This window comes from Hipposideros armiger, unplaced genomic scaffold (genome assembly GCF_001890085.2).
Source record: "Hipposideros armiger isolate ML-2016 unplaced genomic scaffold, ASM189008v1 scaffold_331, whole genome shotgun sequence".
NCBI classification, from domain to species: Eukaryota; Metazoa; Chordata; class Mammalia; order Chiroptera; family Hipposideridae; genus Hipposideros; species Hipposideros armiger.
Genome location: NW_017731681.1, coordinates 60,419 through 78,440, shown reverse-complemented (window position 1 = coordinate 78,440; position 18,022 = coordinate 60,419). Strand labels below are relative to the sequence as shown.

Sequence of the window (18,022 nt, the reverse complement as noted above, 5' to 3'; positions counted from 1 at the left end):
TCTTTCGCACGCAGCACACACACACGCAGTTTCTTTCTTGTGTTCAGTTTCACATACACACCTTACTTCACGCTCAGCTTATCACAGCAGCTCCTCGGCGCATTTATGCTGTGTTGGGTATAGTCCACCATGTCACAATGGCTTCTCCCTAACACGCGCACACACATGCACACACGTTGGTTTTTCTCACACAACACAGTGTCATCACGGTCACACACACAGACCATTACTTTCTATAAACCTCTCTATTGAGACCATCTCAAATGCTGTTCACACACACATGTAAGCATAATAAGTAGTCACGCCACGGCGTCATGGCACACGGAATGTCACTCATTCCACTTCTGACACACACAGCATCATACCATCGCAGTGGCCCTCACATATGCACAGCATCAAACTCCCTCCCCGTCTCAGACACAGGCTCACGCTGATGATCGAGCAGCTTCTTTCATAAACATAACCTGTATGATGGCTGCTTGCACGTCACACACTAAGAACATCATTCACACAGCTTTTCTCACGTACGTGAAGTATCAGTCACACAGAGAATGTGAGTTTCTCTCACACACGTGAATGTTACAGTCACGGTGTCACATGCAGTTTCTCTCGTGTATCTGCCCAGCTTCACATGCGGTCACACATACAAACTGGTCGTACCTGGTTCTCTCTCACACACACACACACATCCACCCACACAGTCTCTCACCCACACAGTTTCTCTCTTACACACATCCAGCGTCATACACAGTTGCACTCTCATTTCCCTCTATCACTTCCTGTCCTTTCAGGCCTGGCAGGGAGTACAGGAAACAATCAGCACTCTAGGAAACCTCAAGGGCTGAGGCTTTGGGGATCCGCAGAGTGATAGGATTCTCGGGCCCCTGGCTGCAGTCTCCTGTGGGACCCTGAGAGGACAGGGGGAGCCCTCTCCCATCCAGTGTCCTCCCAGGAAGGGCAGCACCTGCAGACTCCCTAGGCTGGCACAACACCCAGAGGGAGGGCAGGACAGGGAAAGGCCATAGGGATACAGCCAAGTGTGATCTGCTGACCTCTGCTCCTGCTCTGACCAGAGAAGCTCTTGCCGTGGCCCCAGGGCTGCCCCAGAGGTCCATGGAGACCTGGGTCCTCAAGGCCATCCCTGGAACCCCACAGCTTCTGCAGCTCCCATGTAGCAAGAAGACAGTGTGACCTCTGAGCCACAGAAAGCTGCAGCATTTAGAACCATCATGGCGCCCTGGGGCCTGGGACCACCAGCTCCCTTCCCTATTCTCTTCACTGTGAGCAGAACCCTCTGCTCCTCCCTCCTTCCTGAGCAAAGAGGTGGGCAAGACTGATAGCTTCTGTATCCTTCCAGCTTAACACTGAGCCCCTAGGGGGGTCTGGGAGCCAGGAGAGGGGACCAACAGCCTTCCAAGTAGCCTCTGAACACCATTCATCCCATCCAACCTTGTCAGAACCTACAACCATTTCAGAGGGCAAGTTCCCCCAACTCCGCCTGGCCTCCCTGTCCCTCAACGTGTGCTGCCTGCAACCTCTTCAGCCACGCTTACCTGGTTTAGCTACCCCTCAGTCACCTCCTGGTTTGTCCTCACCTTCTTCCTTAGACTACCGGATCACCCACTCACCTCTCCAGACCCACCAGGTTCAGGTTCCGTAGTGAGAGGAGAGGGAAGGCTAACTGACGAGCAGACAGAGACTGGGAGGAGCTCAGAGAAAAGGGACTGAGAAGTCACTTATTCCAAGCGGGGAAAATGAGGCCCGAAGAGGCCCACCAAGATTACACAGCTGGTTAAAGGTATGACTGGGACCAGATCTCTAATTTCTTGACCTCCTCTGCTGATATGTTTCCTTCTGGTTTTAATATTTCCTCAACTGGCAGTATGTACTAGGGACTGCAAACCTGAGGGTGAGGGCAGGAGCAGAGCCCAGGACACACACACGCACAGGTCTGTCCTGCCAATCAGTGACCACTCTACTCAGTCATGCCCCAGCTGAAATGCACTAATTAACATTATTACTGTTCCTTCCCTAGGGGACTGGGAGAAGCCCCAAGAGATCGAGAGTCCCACTGGCTCCCAGCCTCTCTCTGAGGGGGGCGGGGGTGTGTGTGGGGGGGCATCCAGGCCCCGTGAAGTCACCTTCACCAGATATCCTATTCAATAGACAACATATCTGTCCATCCCCTGCCCACAGGGTGAGCAGCGATCCAAAAAACTATAGAAACATGTCCTGGGGTGGCACCCTTAGAAAAGGAGCTACAAAAACCTGGAAAGGAGGAGGACACAATTCCCCCCAATCTCCAACTTCTGGGGACTTTGGATTTCCCTCCTCATCACCGGTTGCCCCCAGCATTCCGGTCCAGGAGGTGTCTACACAACTTGTACACAGAACCAGGCCACCGCAGATGGGACACAGAGCCGCCATGGGCACCAGCCCCTCGGGGCTGTGTCCAGCCCCCACCCCCATCCCCTGATCTCCTGAGCTACAAGTCCAGGCCTGACCTGGCTCTGCCTCTACCTGGAGAGGGAAGACACAGAGGGAGGTGCCCCCTGAGAAGCTCTCCCCCAGGGCCTCACTCCTCCTTGTCCAGAAAGAATCTCTCAGCCCTGATCAGGGCCCCTGTCCCACAAAGGTGACAGAGTGGGGTCTCAATGACAGAGTCTTGCTAGGCTGGAAACCAGATGCTGATAGGCACTCCCGCCTTCCCTCCCCAGGCTGGGCTGGGGTAAAGGGCATGACAGACAATGGTGGTGGTGGTGATGGTGGTGGTGGTGGTGGGGACAAGCCGCCTTCCAACCTAAAGTTTAAACAAGGGCTCTGAGGATGTGTGGCGAAGAGAAGGCCCCAAATCCAGCCCCCTTTGGAGCTGGGCTCACGGCGCTCATGGCTGGAACTCTGAACCTCCACCCCGACTCAGGAGGCAGAACTGCAGGGAACTTAAGACCCCTGCCTCTCAGGGGGCACACGCCTAGAGCGCGCAGCTTAGCTCCCAGACAGCCTCCACAATCCAGCGCAGCCGCGGGCACAGCGCGCAGGAGCCGGCCTGGGCGCCGGGAGGCCCGGCCCAAGGCCTGCGTGGATCTGGGGCCCGGCGGGCTCCGGGAGAGCGCGAGTCGGGAGTCCAAAGGGCGGCGAGGCCCGGGACCGGGAGCCCTGGGTACGAGCTCCCCGGTGGCAGGCCCCTCAAAACTCTGCGGCCCCCAGACCACTGCTTTGACACCCCAAACGCGGGCACTGGGACAGGCGATGGCACCGGGGACAATCTCCCGGCTCCCCTACCTCCCCCGAACAACTAGACCCGGTCGCGGGGGGGGTAGGAGGGGTGGGCGGGGCTTCCCGGAGAGCTTTACCCCCCCTTCCCTCTAAACTTCCCGGCACCCAAATCCGGGGCTCCGGCTCAGGCTGGACAATAGCTCGGGGACCCAGCCCCCCTCGAGTGCCCCCCCTACCCATAACCAACCAACCAAACCACCTCTCCTAGCCGGGCCTCCTCCCGGCGTCCGCCCAGCTTACCTGGTCCGAGCTCGCGGGGGCGCTCCGGCCGGGCCGCTCTGCCGGGCCCGAGGGAGCTGAGAGGGGGGCCGGGAAGGGGGGTCGTGGGGAGGGGGCTGGCCGGAATGTGCGGAATGAGCAGGGCAGGAGCGGGAGGCGCCGGGCGCGGAGGAGGGAGTGAGCGGGACGGAAAGTTTGTGTTGAGGAGCCCGCAGGGGGGCGGGCACCGGCCGGGGGGGCGGGGCCGCACGGGGCCGCCCCCACTCGGCGAGCAAGCTGCTCACCCCGTGGCTTCCCGACCCGCGGCCGTTCCCGGCCTTCCTGCGCCCCGGAGCCCCGCTCCTCGCCCGCGGGTGCGACACTGCCAATCTCTCCCTGCACACCGGGCCTTAGCCCACCTTTCCAGTGCCCAGCCGGAATTTGGGGCTCCGGCCTGGGCGGGGCCAAGGGCGGAGCTCCTGCCTCCTAGACGGGTCTCCCGTCGAGGTCCGGGCCCGGGTGACGCGTCACAAGAAGCCTGGCGAAGCCGGAGCGCACGGGCCTCGGGGCTCCCTACCCCACAAACCCAGTCCCGAGCCGCCGAAGCGGAGTGTCCGCTCCCGCCCAAGAGCCCGCCACCCCCTCCCGGGGCCCAGACCCGGCCCCGCCCTGGCGGCTGCGCCCGCCCTGCCTGGACCCGGTTTGTCTGGTTCTCCCCGAGAGGCTTGTTTCTCGAATTTCTCCCTTTTCCCCTCTTCCCGGACCTCCGGGGCCCTCCCTTTCGGCCCTGCTCCCCAGGGGGGGCGTCTTGACAAGGCGAGCCCGCCGAGTTTCGGTAGGACCGGTGATGGGCGCGGGGGAGGGGACGCGGGAGTGCCCCGGGCCTGGGCGGGAGAGGGGAAGGGAGGCCTCCAGCCCGCCCTCCGGACCCCTCCCGCCTCTTCGTCCTCCGCACGCGCTGAAAAACCACTGCACCGCTTGGCCTGGGACACGGCTTTATTGGGGATGTGGGTACCCTGCCCTCGTCCCCCATCACCTACCCCCTCCTCGGAGCCAGCCCCAGCTCCTCCAAGCCCTCGCACGGTCCCGGAGGGGGTTAAAACAACACTGACTACTGCTTCTGGACAGGAAGTGACAGGAGTGCGCGGGTGTGTGTGTGTGTGTGTGTGTGTGTATGTGTTTTGAAGCAGCTCGCTCCGCGACCAGATGTGCGGCTCAAACTCCAGATGTTCTTCATCTCCGTCGGACCCTCAATCTGAGCTCCTCCCCTGTCTTGGCCTGTACCAGGCTGGGGAGTGGATGGAGGTCACCTGGAGACAGTGAGGGGTCACTCTCCGACAAGGGAGCAGTCTTCCGTGGGGGCTTTGGTGAAGGGACCCTGCAAGCCGCCACTAAATCCTTTCCCCAACCCTGGCGGGCTCTGGGAGTGCTGGGGTCACTCGCAGGCCAGCTTCCCGTCGAAACTGGAGAGGGCGATGGCGAAGGCCTGCAGGGCGCACAGCGGGTACCGGTAGTCTAAAGTGAAGGCATCCTCGGCCACGCGGCCGAACTGCAGCACGATATAGTCGGCTGTGGATAAAGACACGGGAGGGGGCTGCCCGAAATCTCCTGGGTGCCGGTCTTGGCAATCAATGCCCTCAACATTGGGGGAAATCCCCTTCCCTTGCACTGGGCCCCAATACCTAGCCATCTTCTCAGTTATTCACCTTCCACCCATCCATACCCCTCTTATCTCGCCCCACCTGCCCCACCTGCAGCTTTACCATCCATCGGACTGGAAGCCCCCTGAGGACAGGGACCCTGCCTTATCTTTTGCTGCCCAGGGCTATGCATGCAACTGCTACTTAAACTTAGGAACCTGTCAAACTTCCCCAAGCCTAGATTCCTCCCTTTCCAACGTCTCTGTTGTCTTCTGACCTCATTCCTTTTTCCCACCCCACCCCAAGTCCCATCTTAGACCACCACCAGGCTCAATCCCTTGACTAGCCCCCTGGTTCCCTTCCTCATCCAGTGCCCATTCAGCCCCTATCCCAACACCTCCCCCAGCATCCATAGGGACAGGAAGTTGCTAAAAATAACCCCAACCTCAGCAGACCAGGCTCTACCAGACATGATCTGGAGAGCAGTTATCTAAGGTCTGGGGACAGGTGACACTAAGGGGCATATCCCTAGGATGGAGTGGGAGATGAGGAACATGCTCAGTGTTAGCTGACCTTGGGAACCTAAAGTCCCTTGGGAGATACCTTTCCATGCCCAGGCTTCCTTACCCTAGTGCAGGCCTCTCCCCCAGGCTTGTAACAGGGACATTTTTACTTAATTATGTTCTGGGTACAGATTGTTTCCCTCACTCCCCAAGGGCAGGCAGGCCTTTGACCTCACTTGAGAGAAGGCAATAGAGTAGGCACTGAGAAATGCTTGATTAATATTCCCTACTCTTAAAAGGTAGCCATCTTGAAGGGGTTAGGAGCTGGGGCACTGGTGCCAGACTACCTGGGTTCTAATTCCGGCTCTACCTCTTACTAGCTGTATGACCTTGGGCACGTTACTTGATCTCTCTGTGCCAAATAAGGACAATAATAGTATCTTCCTCACAGTGTTGTTGAAAAGATTTAGTGACTCAATATCTGCGAAGTCTCAGAACAGTGCCTGGCACATAGAAAGTACTGTGTAAGTGTTAGTGAAGTAAATTTTGAGGGCCAGCATAAATGCCTGAAGGAGCTGAGAGACTTTGGGTAAGGGACTGCCTTGAGCCTCAGTACCCTCTTTGACCACAAAGGGGCCGGGCTAACAGTGGTTTTCAAACTCCAGCAGCTTAACTCTCCCTTCAACACACTTTTAACCAGAATATCCCAGTATCTACCCCAGGGCTCTGGTCAATGCTAGAATGAAGGCCTGGAATAATGATCCCCAAGACACCTGCGTGGAATATCTGAGGCTCCTGAGAGCATAGTGTCAATGTCCCCAGAGGAAGGAATGACTTTCTTAGATGTTCTGGCTTCAGGGATAAAGGACAGCTCCAGGCCAGTGTGTGTGTGTGTGTCAGAGAGAGAGAGAGAGAAAGATGGTGGGGAAAGGCCTGAGGTTGGGGTCCTGGAGGTGGGGAGCAGCCTGGTCTGGGCCCCTCGATACTCACGGTCATCGGCGTGGACTATCTGGAAGTTCTTGACCGAGGCCTGGGTGACTCGGCCTTGGAAGTTGAGGGTGTAGGAGCCGCTATCTTCGTTCCAAACAGGTGGCTTGTTGTGCAGCTCAATGAGGCTCTCCAGCGTCTTGTTCTGCCAGCGCACCAGCAGCCCATCGCTGGCCTGGGTACCGGGGGCAGTATCAGGGAGAGGACAGTTAGGCATGGCTGAGATATCTCAGACTGAAGGCGAAGGGGCTTTGGGACCTATGTGTGCCCTTGAGCAGCCTGAATGTCAGCGTCCACTCAGGGTGTCCTTGAGAGCATGCTTGGTCTCTGTGGTGTCCTTGTGGACAGGATGTGCATCTGTGAGAGTGGAGCTTTACTGTGGGATGCCAAAGGGGTTGGGGGTGGGTTGGAAAATGGAAAGTTGCCTCTGGCATATAGTAAATGCCCTGTGCCATTGGTATCCAAGGGGTCTTTGGAATGGTTCCATGCTGGCATCTGATTACAAGGATGAATCAGACATTCTAGGACCTTCGCAGTTGAACTTGGAGAGATGAACAGGCAAACAATGGTTAAAATAAAACATCCTGAAAGAGAAGTTTCTGGAAGGAAGAAGTGGTGTCTGTATGAGGGTGCCCTTGAGATATTTCTTTCGACTTTCCTTGCCACCTGTTCACATTCATGGCTTAGAGCGAGTCCACTCAAGATCATGTCCTCCAAGAAGCCTTCCTGACCCCAGGTCTGATTTACATGTCTTAGCTCCGAGCTTCCATAACGCCTTGCTCTTATTCCTACCACTGTGTTGTAATAGAATTGGATACTCTAAGGGCAGGCACCGTATTTCAGTAACATCTCTGTGCCTCAGTTTCCCTTATAACAGGGTGTTGTGAGGATTAAATAAGTTAATAGCGCAGAAAGTGTTATTTAGATCAGTTCCTGGCACCGAGTAAATGCTCAATAAATATCAGATATTGTTTTGATGGTATCTGTTGTGTTGATTTTGGATCTCCAGTGCCTGGCTTTAATAAATGATTGTAAAATGAATGAACTGAGATGATGAAGAGAGACCCAAAGCAGCACCGGGTAGTTCTTACCGAGCCCAAACACACAGGAGGCCCTGCCACTGGAGATACTTGGGTTTTTTTCCAGGCATGGAAGGAGCAAGTGTGGGACCCACAGGCTCCTCAAGACCGGGTCCCCCATGGCTGATGCCCCACTGGTGGACTGGGCCTCTGGTTATGGTGTGACTTTCCAGCAGGTAAGGATGTGTGATCAGCTAATAGGGGTATTATTTTCATTGTAAATGAGTAAAGTGACATCACTATGAGTATGGGGCATGCCAGTCATCCCGTCTCTGAAATACTGTGGGCTCAACCGACCCACAGTGCTAAGGAGCAGGGCGCAGGACTGACTTTGAAGGAAGCCACCTGTCTGCGGGACACCTGTCCATCTTACCCTATACCTACACGTATACGTAAAACAAACAAAACCAAAAAACAGCAATCTTTGCTTTTTAAATATAAGTCAAATCATGTTACTCATTTGCTCAGAACCCTACCCTGGATTCCTGTTCCTCTCAGAGTAAAAACCAGTTATACAGGTCCTATCTGGCCCTCACTCCCACCCTTCTCATCTCATCTCCCTGCAGCCACACTGACCACCTGCTGTTCCTCAAACCCACTAGGCGCCCTCCTGCCTCAGGGCCTTTGCACTGGCTCTTCCCTCTGCCTGGATGATCTTTCCCAAGATATCTGCAGGCTTGCTCCCTCACCTCTTTCAAGACTTTGCTCAAATTTCACCTTTTCAACGAGGCTCACTCTAAACACTGTATTTAATGTTAAAACACACACACACACACACACACACACACACACACACACACACACACCTCTCTCTTCCTCTGTTCAACTTTTCCTTTTTTCTCATAGCACTTATCATCTTCTAACAGACTACATAATTTACTTATTTCTCACAATTACTCTACTGTCTTGCTCCCCTAGATTGCCAGCTCATGAGGGCAGATTTTTGTTCTGTCCATTTATGTCTTCCAGGTGCCTGGAATAATACTTGGCATTCAATATATGTGTGGTGAATGGATATATAAATGGATAATTTGATGTAAACTTAAAAAAAAAAAAAGAACTCATTGTACTCATTTCAGTGAATTCAATTACAAAAACTCCTAATTCATTACACAAGCTGCCAGAATTAATTTGCACTGGAGGATGGAGTGTGCTCGGGAGGTTGGGCGAAGAGCAACCTGAGCCCTCTTCCCCCTGCTCCCCCGGAGTGAGTCATGTAGGGAACAGGACCCTCAGGGGAAGGGGCCAGGGAGGCGCAGGGCTCACATTTCGGGGCCGGATGGGGACCCTGTCGTTGTCCGCATTCATGCCAGGAATGAGGACTGTCATGCGCCGGGGACCTCGGAAGCCCAGCATGTTGGTTTCCTAGGAGGGAGATGCGCATTAGGCCAGCCCCTGAAAGGGGAGGGGCCTGCCACGGGGGACAGGTGGAGTCTCACATAGATCACAGCTGCCAGCTCCTGCCGAAGGCTCCCCACATCAGCGCTGCCTCCTCCACGGTGCGGGTTCTGCCCATTGTCAAAGACGGTGAAGCGGTTTCCTAGGAGGTTGGACCTGCAAGGAGGGTAGAGCTGGGGGCGGGGTTTCCACGTGCCTACTCGGAGACCCTTCTTCCCAGCCAAGCAGTTTTGAGAGCTCTTTTATCAAGGGTGAAGGTGTCTTAGGAAGGAGCAATTCATGTCCCCTAAAAGCATGTGCCCAGGCTTTTCCTTTTAAAAAGATGGATCTAGGAGACTGGACAGCGATCAAATCTCAGCTCCATCTCTTACTAACTGTGTGACCTTAGGCAAGTTACATAACTGGTCTGAGCCTCAACTCCCCCATCTGCAAAAGGGACATAAGGGCAGTATTTACCTAATTTGGTTGATAACAGGATTAAATGTGTTAATATTGGAAGGTTCTTAGAACTATGCTAGACACATAGATAGACCTTATTTCTTATGTGTTTGTAAAATACATAAATAAAAGAAATAAGGCTTGACTCTGGGGTCTAACCCCCACCTCTCAGATTTGTGATGAGGATTATATGAGATATATGGGGAAACATAGCACACGGTAGGTGCAAAATATGTCTTCATTCATTCACTTAGTAAATATTTATTGAGTAGCCACTATGTACCAGGTGCTAGGAATTCAACCGTGAACAAGACAGACTCTGCCCTCGTGGAATTTATGCTCTACTCCAAGTGAGGTCCCTGGACGAGCAGTGCGGGCATCACCCGGGTGGTCGTTAGAAGTGCAGAATCAGGGCCGGCCAAGTGGCTCAGTTGATTAACAGTATGAGCTCTGAGACACAGGGTCGCCGGTTTGATTCCCACATGGGCCAGTGATCTGCGCTGGAGCTGAACTGCCGCTGAGCTGCCAACAGGTGACAGGATGGCTCAGCTGGGTGAGAGCATGTGCTCCTAACAACAAGGTTGTTGGTTCGCCTCCCACATGGGAGCTGCCGAATGGCGACTGGACTTGGAGCTGAGCTAGCTGCGCCCTCCACAACTAAGATGGAAAGACAACAACTTGGCTGTTCCCCTTCCCCAATTCCCCAATAAAATAAAAATAAATGAATTAAAAAAAAAAGTGCAGAATCTACCTCCACTCCCCACCCCAGAGTCACTGAACCATTTTAATAAGATCCTCAAGTGATCTATACAAAATGTGAGAAGCCCATTTTGTATAGCCCATTTTGGGCAGAGTGTCCAGTGTGGTGGGCATTCTATCGGCACAGAATACCACAGCCCTCTTGCTGCCTGGAGCCTCCCAGCCCCACCTCAGCTTCCCGATGAAATTCTCCCCTCCTCGGGACAGATTGGTAGGGTCACTGGAGATGAGGTAATTGGCTGTCTTGCTCCGCTTCCGTTTCCTGCCAGCCAAGATGAACACCTGGGGAGAGGTGGAGACAGATGACAGGATGGGAAGAGAATCCGGGGTGGCACAGGGCGGTGGGTGAGGGGAAGAGGAAGCCTGTTTGCTCCTCCCCACATCTTGACCCTAGACCCTCCCTCAGCCTGGGTCCAGGCGCCTCCACCCCCCTTCTTTCTCCCTCTCCCTCCATCTCTCCCTTCCTACCTTTTTCTCCGTGTCCAAGTGCAGGAAGTAGGAGGGATACAGTCCCCGATCCATTCCCTTCTTGTCCCGGGTCAGTCGGCAGCGCACTGTCCGGCCCTGGGGGGCAGGCCGAAACACGAACTCCCGAGGCTCGTCCACTTCCACGGGTGGGGAGGGGGCCCTCTCCTCCTTCTGGGTGGGGCAGAGGGTGCATCAGCCCCAGAGCACTAGCTCCCCTGCCCTTAGCAGGTCCCCAGTGCTGGGACATAGGCAGGGCAGGCAGGACAACTCACCGGTTTCTGCGGGGAGAAACCAGAGAGGCCAAGCTGGAGTGTGGCTGATCCCTCACACTTCCCCAACAACTCAGCAGGCTGTTAGAAGGCCCTGGGGAGCCCTGCACTTAATTATCATTTCATTTAGCTTGTAGTTAAGAGCTCACACTCTGGAGTCAGCCACCTGGGTTCAAATCCTGGTTCTACCACTGTCTGTCACATGAGTTCCCTGACTCAGTTTTTTATTCTGAGAAGTAGGTATGCTGAGGGCTCGATCCCTGGAACAGATCTTACTTAATTTTTTTTTTGGGGGGGGGAACAGTGTTGGGGAATTGGGGAGGGGGACCAGCCAAGTTGTTCTTCAATCTTAGTTGTGGAGGGCACCAGTTGCCATCTGGCTGTCTGTTGGCAGCTCGTGGCCTCTAAGCTGAAGGCGCTGTGTTACAATCTTAGTTGCGGGTGGGCGTAGCCACCATCCCATGTGGGAGTTGAACCAGTAGCCTTGTTGTTAAGAGCACACGCTCTATCCATTGAGCCATCCAGGCGGCAGCTCAGCTCAAGGTGCAGAGTTCAGTCTTAGTGGTGGGTGTAGCCCACCAACAAACAGGCAGTCTTGTTGTTAGGAGCATGTGCTCTCACCAGCTGAGCCATCCTGCCACCTGTTGGCAGGTCAGTGGCTGCTCAGCTCGGGCGCAGCATCACTGGCCCGTGTGGGAATTGAACTGGAGGCCCTGTTGCTCAGAGCTCGTGCTCTTAAGCTAACTCTTAACCAACTGAGCCACTCGGCTGACCCCAGGCCTTAATGTATATGTACAGTTAACAAACACTCATATAAAGTCTACCAATGTGCTAGGTATAGTTCTAAGTACTTTCCAAAATATAACTCATTTAATCCTCTTATCAATATCCACTGAGGTAACTGTCTCATTTTTCAAATGAGGTAGCTGAGGCTCAGAGAGGTTAAGAAACTTATCCAAGTTCACACAGTTCATAAGAGGTGGAATTGGGATTTAATGCTGCCCAGTCTCGTGTTAGATCCAGAGACTTTAGAAAGAACTTCCTTCGTGTGGATACACTCTAAGGGGGTGAACTGAGGTGAGGCTGAAGGTATTGATTGCTGTGTTCTAAGCACATAGCACAGTGGAAGTGTTAACTACTGCTATTATCATGAGCGTATAGTATATACGCAATGTAGTAACCAGCCTCCAAGATGGCCCCCAATGGTCCTTGCCTCCTGGTATTGACACCCATGTGTAGTCCCCTCCCACACTGAATCAGGGTTGGTCTTCGTGGCCAATAGAATATGGCAAAAGTGATGGGGGTGGTCACTTCTAAGGCAAAGTCATAAAAGGTACTGTGGCTTCTCCTGGTCTCTCTCTCTTGGGCCATTCTTGGGCTCGGGGGGAAGTTGGCTGCCATGTCATAAGAACACTCAAGCAGCCCTATGGAGAGGCCTCCAGACAGCAACCATAACAGTGAACCATTTGAGAAGTGGATCTTCCATATCTAATCAAGTTTTCAGAATGACTGCAGACCCAGATGATATGTGTTTTTTTTTGTTTTGTTTTTGTTTTTTTTTTTTAGCTGAGCCATCCTGCCACCTGTTGGCAGCTCAGCGACAGCTCAGCTGGGCATCGAACCACTGTTGCTCAGAGCTCAAACTCTTGAGCGAGCTCTTAATCAACTGAGCCACTCAGCCGGCTGCCAGATGATATCTTGACTGCAACATCATAAGAGACCCTGAACCAGAACTACACTGCTAAGCTGCTCCTAGATTTCTGACTCACATAAAATAAGAAAACAAGTGTTTATTTTTAAATTTTATTATTATTATTATTTTTGGGAGAGCTTCTCTGTTGGTGAACACATGGAGATTCTGGAAGAGTGGCATGCTCAGAGAGCATAGAAGCTCAGAGCCCTTTTCTCATACCTTGCCCTGTGCATTTCTTCCATCTGGCTGTTCCTGAGTTATATCTTATTTTATTATTATTATTAAAATTTATTGGGGTGACAGTGGTTAGTAAAATTATGTAAGTTTCAAGTGTACAATTCTATAATACATCATCTATATATCACATTGTGTGTTCACCAAAATGTTTACTGTTTTAAGACAACAAATTTTGGGGTGATTTGTTATACGATAACACATAGTTAATATAATGAGTAAATAAATAAGCTAATTTTGCTCGTGGAAAAACTAATAATTTGGCTGCATCAGGTCCTAGGGTGGCCTGGCTTAGTGATCCACACCATCCCTTCTGTTGTCACAAACAGGGTTCTCTTTGCCCTCCTGTTCTATCCCTCACAAGATGGGGAGCCAAGATTCTAACCCCAACTTTCCCAACAGAGGAGAGAAGAGACCACCAGCCTGGGTGTGTGCATTGGAGGATTAAATGCTACCAGTGAGCCACTGAGATGCCCTGATGTGCTGTGATTGGCCATTTTTGCTGAGGGCAGGTTTGCACTGTGTATGAGGTGAGGCTGGTGTCAGGGAGCGAGCCCTTAGCCAGCGGGCAAGTGAGCATCTCCTCCACTCTAGGCTGCTCCAGAAGAAACTTGTGCAACACAAGACTATGTTTGGAATGTGATCTGGAGCAAGCCAGAGCTTATTCAAACTTTTCTACAGCTGTGAATTTCAAGGGTCTACTGTATTGAAGAATGTACTGCAGTTATAGTCCTCCTGGGAGATAATAAACTGGCCTTTCAATTTATACATCAGCATCTGGTGATCTTGGCTAATGTGAATCAACCTCCCAAGACCTGACCACTCCTGAACAAAGTAACAAACCCACATAGCTAAGACCAGGCCCTGCCCTCATGGTGATCTCTCCACTTGTGGAAACCAGTTTCTCAAAGACTTTTATCACTTTCTCTCTCCAGTTAAATCTCTCTCTCCTGCTTGAGTTTGTGTGTGTTGGTGCCTAAGTTTGTAAGAGCAATATTTAAAATATTTAACAACCTGCTTTGCCCATGGAGAATGTCCAAGAATGGGCACTGATAGGCCTGCAGGAGGGTCCTGGAGTCCCCTGACAGTCAGTGTTACCCCTTTAGCTGCTGGAAGGTTGGGAGTTCCTGGGTGGGTGGGGTAGCAGAAAACATTTGGGGAGCTCAGAGCAGCAGGGTAGAAATATTTTAACAGCTCGTACAGCTGGCTATCAGTCAGCTGGCGTGCCCAAGGGTGTGCACACATGTGCCTGTCAGCCTGTGTGCTCCACCTCCCTGGAACAGAAAATGTGTATCTTCATGTGGGGGCATCTCCGGCTGTGTCTGGTGGTTAGGCTGCAGCGGGGAGGGCTTCAAGACCAGATGACTTAAGGCCTGGCCCCTGAGTAGCTGGTTCCAACCTGGTGACCCACAACTGCCTTTTCTGTTCTCACAAGTCTGGTGCCTTTGTCCTCATATGCTGTCACTACAGGGGCAGCAAAGATTCCAACCCCAGGTGACTCCATGGCCCCAGCCCATAGGGCCCTACACTCTAGTTCCCTCACCCCAAACCCCTACCACTGCCCCCGCAAAGGTACCTTAGCCCCTTTCCCCTCTGAGAGCCAACCTTTTTGCCTTTTCCTTTTGCTTTGCCTTTCTGATTGCTGTTCTTGGTCACCACAGCAGCCACTTCTTCCTCCTCACCCTCTTCTTCCTCCTTCCTCTCCTCTTCTGCGCCTTTGGGAGTGCCTGAGAATGGAACAGAAACAAGCCTGTTAACCTCTTCCCCTAGTGGAGTACTTCATGGTTTGCAAAGTGCTTCTAACACTCATGTCTTACTTGAACCCTTCCCACAACCACAAGAGAATAACCCCATATTACTATTATCAGAGCCTCAGAAAGGCTAAGACACCTGCCTGAGGCCACACAGCTATTAAAATGGTGGTCAAGATGCCCCCAAGTCTTCTGACTGTAGAACCCACATTCCTTAGGGTACTACACTGTGCCTCAGCTCTCCACTCCCAGGATTGTCTCTCAACATCATGGTGCAAGAGGCCACTGCCACCCACCTTTCTTCTTCAGAGCTTTCTCAGCTGGGCCATCTGTCCCAACCAGAAACATGGCTGCTGGGATCTTCTTCTGTACACTGGCTGGGCTCACTGAGGGGTCCTTGTCAGCCTCCCCAGACCCTGTGTGTTTGGATGGGAAGAGGTCACAACCCCCACCACACTCAGAGTACCCTGTTCCTCCAGAGACCAGTCTCACCTTTCTTCTTTGTCTTTCTCGTTGTGGCCCCGTCCCCAGCTGGCACTTCCTTCTTCTTAATGCGCAGAGGTTTCACTGGGGGGACAGGGCTTCCCAGGTTGCCTGGAAATGGAGGGTGGGGGTTAGAAATAGAAAAGCCTGCTGGGGCTGAACGCCACCCTCCAACCCACGTATCATTCCTTCAGTCCCCAGGGAGGCAGAAGGCCTGACCAGGGTCCAGAGTCTGCCTTCCTCTGGGTTCTTTTCTAACCCTGAGTACAGAAAGGGCTGGACAAACACCGGGAGCTTAATAAGCAGTTACTGAATGAGTGAATGAACCCACCCCTCTCCCACAGAAAGCCCCCCTGGCCAGTTCTGCAGACATGCAGTCTTGCTTCTGCAGAGGCCCCAGCTCCTAGCTGCCTGTCCACAGGTGCCTAGGTACCTGTAGGGCGAGGTGCCCAGGCCAGGGAGCCACCATAGTGTATACTCATTCACTGATTGATTTTTACTGTAATCACTTTGATACTTTTATAAAAATTAGAACAATAATTCATACTGAGTTTAAAAAACCCCACTAAACAGAAATCAGAAAGAAAACCCAAATTCTCTGCCCTCCCTGGCTCACAGAGCGCCCTGGGCAGGGGCAGGGGAGATGATGCGGGGAGCACAAATTGATCTGTGTCCTTAAGGGGGAAGAAACCACCGGAGGAAGAAACTTTCCAGTCCAGGCACTAGGTAACTTTGATGTCTCAGCTCCAGTGTAGCAATGAGACCCCAAGTCCCTTACGGGCAGGGCGGGTTTGACCTGTCAGTGTGCTCCCTCTGTATGCTCAACACCCACCCTTCGGACTCTGGGCCTTGGCTCTTCTCTCCTTGATGTCTGCAGAAGCCTTCTGTTTAGTGGGCTTTTTGGGAGGCAAGGGGCTTTTCTCTTCCTTTTCCTCCTCCTCCTCTTCCTCGTCATGGTCCTCCTCTTCCTCCTCTTCACCCTCTGTAAGTAGAAACGCCTTATAATGGGGGCTAGGTGGGCCCCATTCTCTGGGGGGAGCCCAGACCCTCCAGATGGCTGGGAAGAGGGGAGTGAATGCCAGGGGTAGGAGGCTTCCTTTCTGCAACAGGAACGGGAGGTGGAAAGGCGTTCCAGCAACCTTCCTTAAAGAATGAGGGGGACCCCAAAGTCTTCACAGGTCTCCGAGTCCGGCAAGTTGGCTGGAGTCGGGAGGATGCTGGGGGTCTGGCAATCGTGTTCCGGGAAAACGCTCTTCTCACGAGGCCCTTCCTGTCTCTGGGGCCCTCCCCTCCGCACACGTTCCTCCGCGTGTCTCCCCGTTGCCCCTTCTCTGCTGCTCTCACTGCACCTGCTCTGCTTCGCTCCGTCCTTGTTTCTGTTTCTGACCTCGAGCCAGTCCCATCTGGGCTACCTCTGCCCCCTAGCTGCGCTTTAAGGCAAAGCCCTTAACCGCTCTGTGCCTCAGTTTCCCCTTCCTGAAAATGGGGGAAAGAACAAGAGAATAAAGGTCCTTCTGGCTCAAAGACAAAGCCAGAGAAGTGGAGGCTGTTTTTCCTTCTTCTTCCAGTTTTCTGCCTCTCTGCTCTTCCGGTGCAGCCCCTTTCCTCCTCTGAGCCCGCCGGGTACCCGCCCTTCCCTCGGGCCCTCTCACCGTCCTCCGCTCCTGAGACACTGGCGACCAGAAAAGTTTCCCGGGGGTCGCGCTTCCTGGCCGCTGGATCCCTGAGGAACTTAGCGTAGACCGTCTGCGGCGCCCGGGCCTGGGCCGGCTCCGGGGCGGGCTCCTCCCGCGGCCTCCCCCGCCGCCGGACTGAGCCGAGATGCGGGGGTCAGGCAGCGCCCGAACCCCTCCTCCGACGGCTCTCCTCAGACGCCCCCCCACCCCGCCTCCGAATCCTCACCCTGGACTCTCCCCCGGGCTCTGTTTCCACCTTCGACACCCCTACCCCGGCTTTCTTTCGTCCCTCCACACCCCGCGCCGCACCTCTGCCGCTGTCCGGGGGCCCTCTTCCCGGAGGGGGAAGGGCTCCAGAGCTCAGCAGCACCCTCGCCCGCCCTCAGTCCCCTCCATCCCTCATCCCTCACCCTGGGGGGCGCCCTCGGGCTCAGCCCCCCGCCCGCCTCCAGGTCGCCGGGGCTTGGATCCAGAAGGGCAGAGGGACTCAGGGGCCTCCGTCCTTTTCTTCTTCAACTTCTGTCCCCTGGTGGATTGCTGCAGAGTTGGGGGCCGGGGGTGGGGGGGGGCCGGTATCAAGAGGAAGAAGAAGGAAAGGGGGGCTCAGAGGGCTACTTGTCACCCTCTAATCCCTTGAGCCGCCAGAAATAACCGCGGATTATCCGGAGGGGAACTGCAGCCTCCTTCTTGGGGTGAAGAAGGGTGATCCCTCCCATGCATCATGGCCTCCTGCAATGTCCCCAAACCCAAATTCCTCCCCTGGACACCCCATGCCTCCAAACACCTCTTTCCTCCAAAGAAACTCCAGGAAAGCACCCCCAGGCGCTGGCGAGGACGGCCGCCCCCTCCCAGCTCCCTTCCTCTCCGTGGGCTTACAGTGGGGGACCTTTCCGCCTCCTTTCTGAGCAGGAGTGACGTACCTGCTTGGGGCACCGCTGGACCTCTGGGCCCCAGTCTTCCTCCTCATGTCCGCTGGGGGTAGCAAAGGAATCAATCCATCTCCTTCTCCTTTTCCTGCCCCTCCCAACCCGTCCAGCTGGGTCCCCCAGGGTTCAGGGAATCAGCTGGGGGTCTTCCAGACCTGTCCGAGGCCCACACCTCCCGGAGGGTGTCGTCCTGCAGCGGCATGGTGCATTCGCCTAACACCCCCTTTGGTGGCCAACCTGCAGC

General features: G+C 54.1%; 2 protein-coding genes across 2 annotated transcripts in view; both read right to left on the bottom strand.

The window, feature by feature from the left end:
* TEAD3 (TEA domain transcription factor 3) overlaps window positions 1-4,711 on the bottom strand; it is a 22,416-nt gene extending 17,705 nt beyond the window's left edge. The window contains exons 1-2 of the mRNA XM_019660832.1: window positions 4,678-4,711; window positions 3,517-3,771 (exon numbers count right to left, since the gene is read on the bottom strand). Coding sequence (XP_019516377.1) covers window positions 3,517-3,771; window positions 4,678-4,711 — 289 coding nt within the window. The remainder of the gene's footprint in view (window positions 1-3,516; window positions 3,772-4,677) is intronic.
* Window positions 4,446-18,022, bottom strand: TULP1 (TUB like protein 1). Its single transcript, XM_019660826.1, has 15 exons — window positions 17,934-18,022; window positions 17,773-17,824; window positions 17,299-17,389; window positions 16,829-16,987; window positions 16,009-16,158; window positions 15,186-15,287; window positions 14,990-15,109; window positions 14,548-14,669; window positions 11,019-11,024; window positions 10,747-10,917; window positions 10,448-10,560; window positions 9,123-9,237; window positions 8,950-9,048; window positions 6,608-6,779; window positions 4,446-5,043 (listed from the first exon to the last, which is right to left on the bottom strand). Exons 1-15 carry the CDS (start codon window positions 17,978-17,980, stop codon window positions 4,910-4,912), a joined length of 1,653 nt encoding a protein of 550 aa, XP_019516371.1. The 5' UTR covers window positions 17,981-18,022; the 3' UTR covers window positions 4,446-4,909.

Coding starts and splice junctions, on each gene's coding strand:
- TULP1 (XM_019660826.1), bottom strand. CDS start 17,980: ATGCCGCTGCAGGACGACACCCTCCGGGAGGTGTGGGCCTCGGACAG. Junction 16,159..16,828: donor TGTCTCAGGAGCGGAGGACG/GTGAGAGGGCCC, acceptor TTCTACTTACAG/AGGGTGAAGAGGAGGAAGAG. Junction 6,780..8,949: donor TCCCCATCCGGCCCCGAAAT/GTGAGCCCTGCG, acceptor CCCGGTACCCAG/GCCAGCGATGGGCTGCTGGT.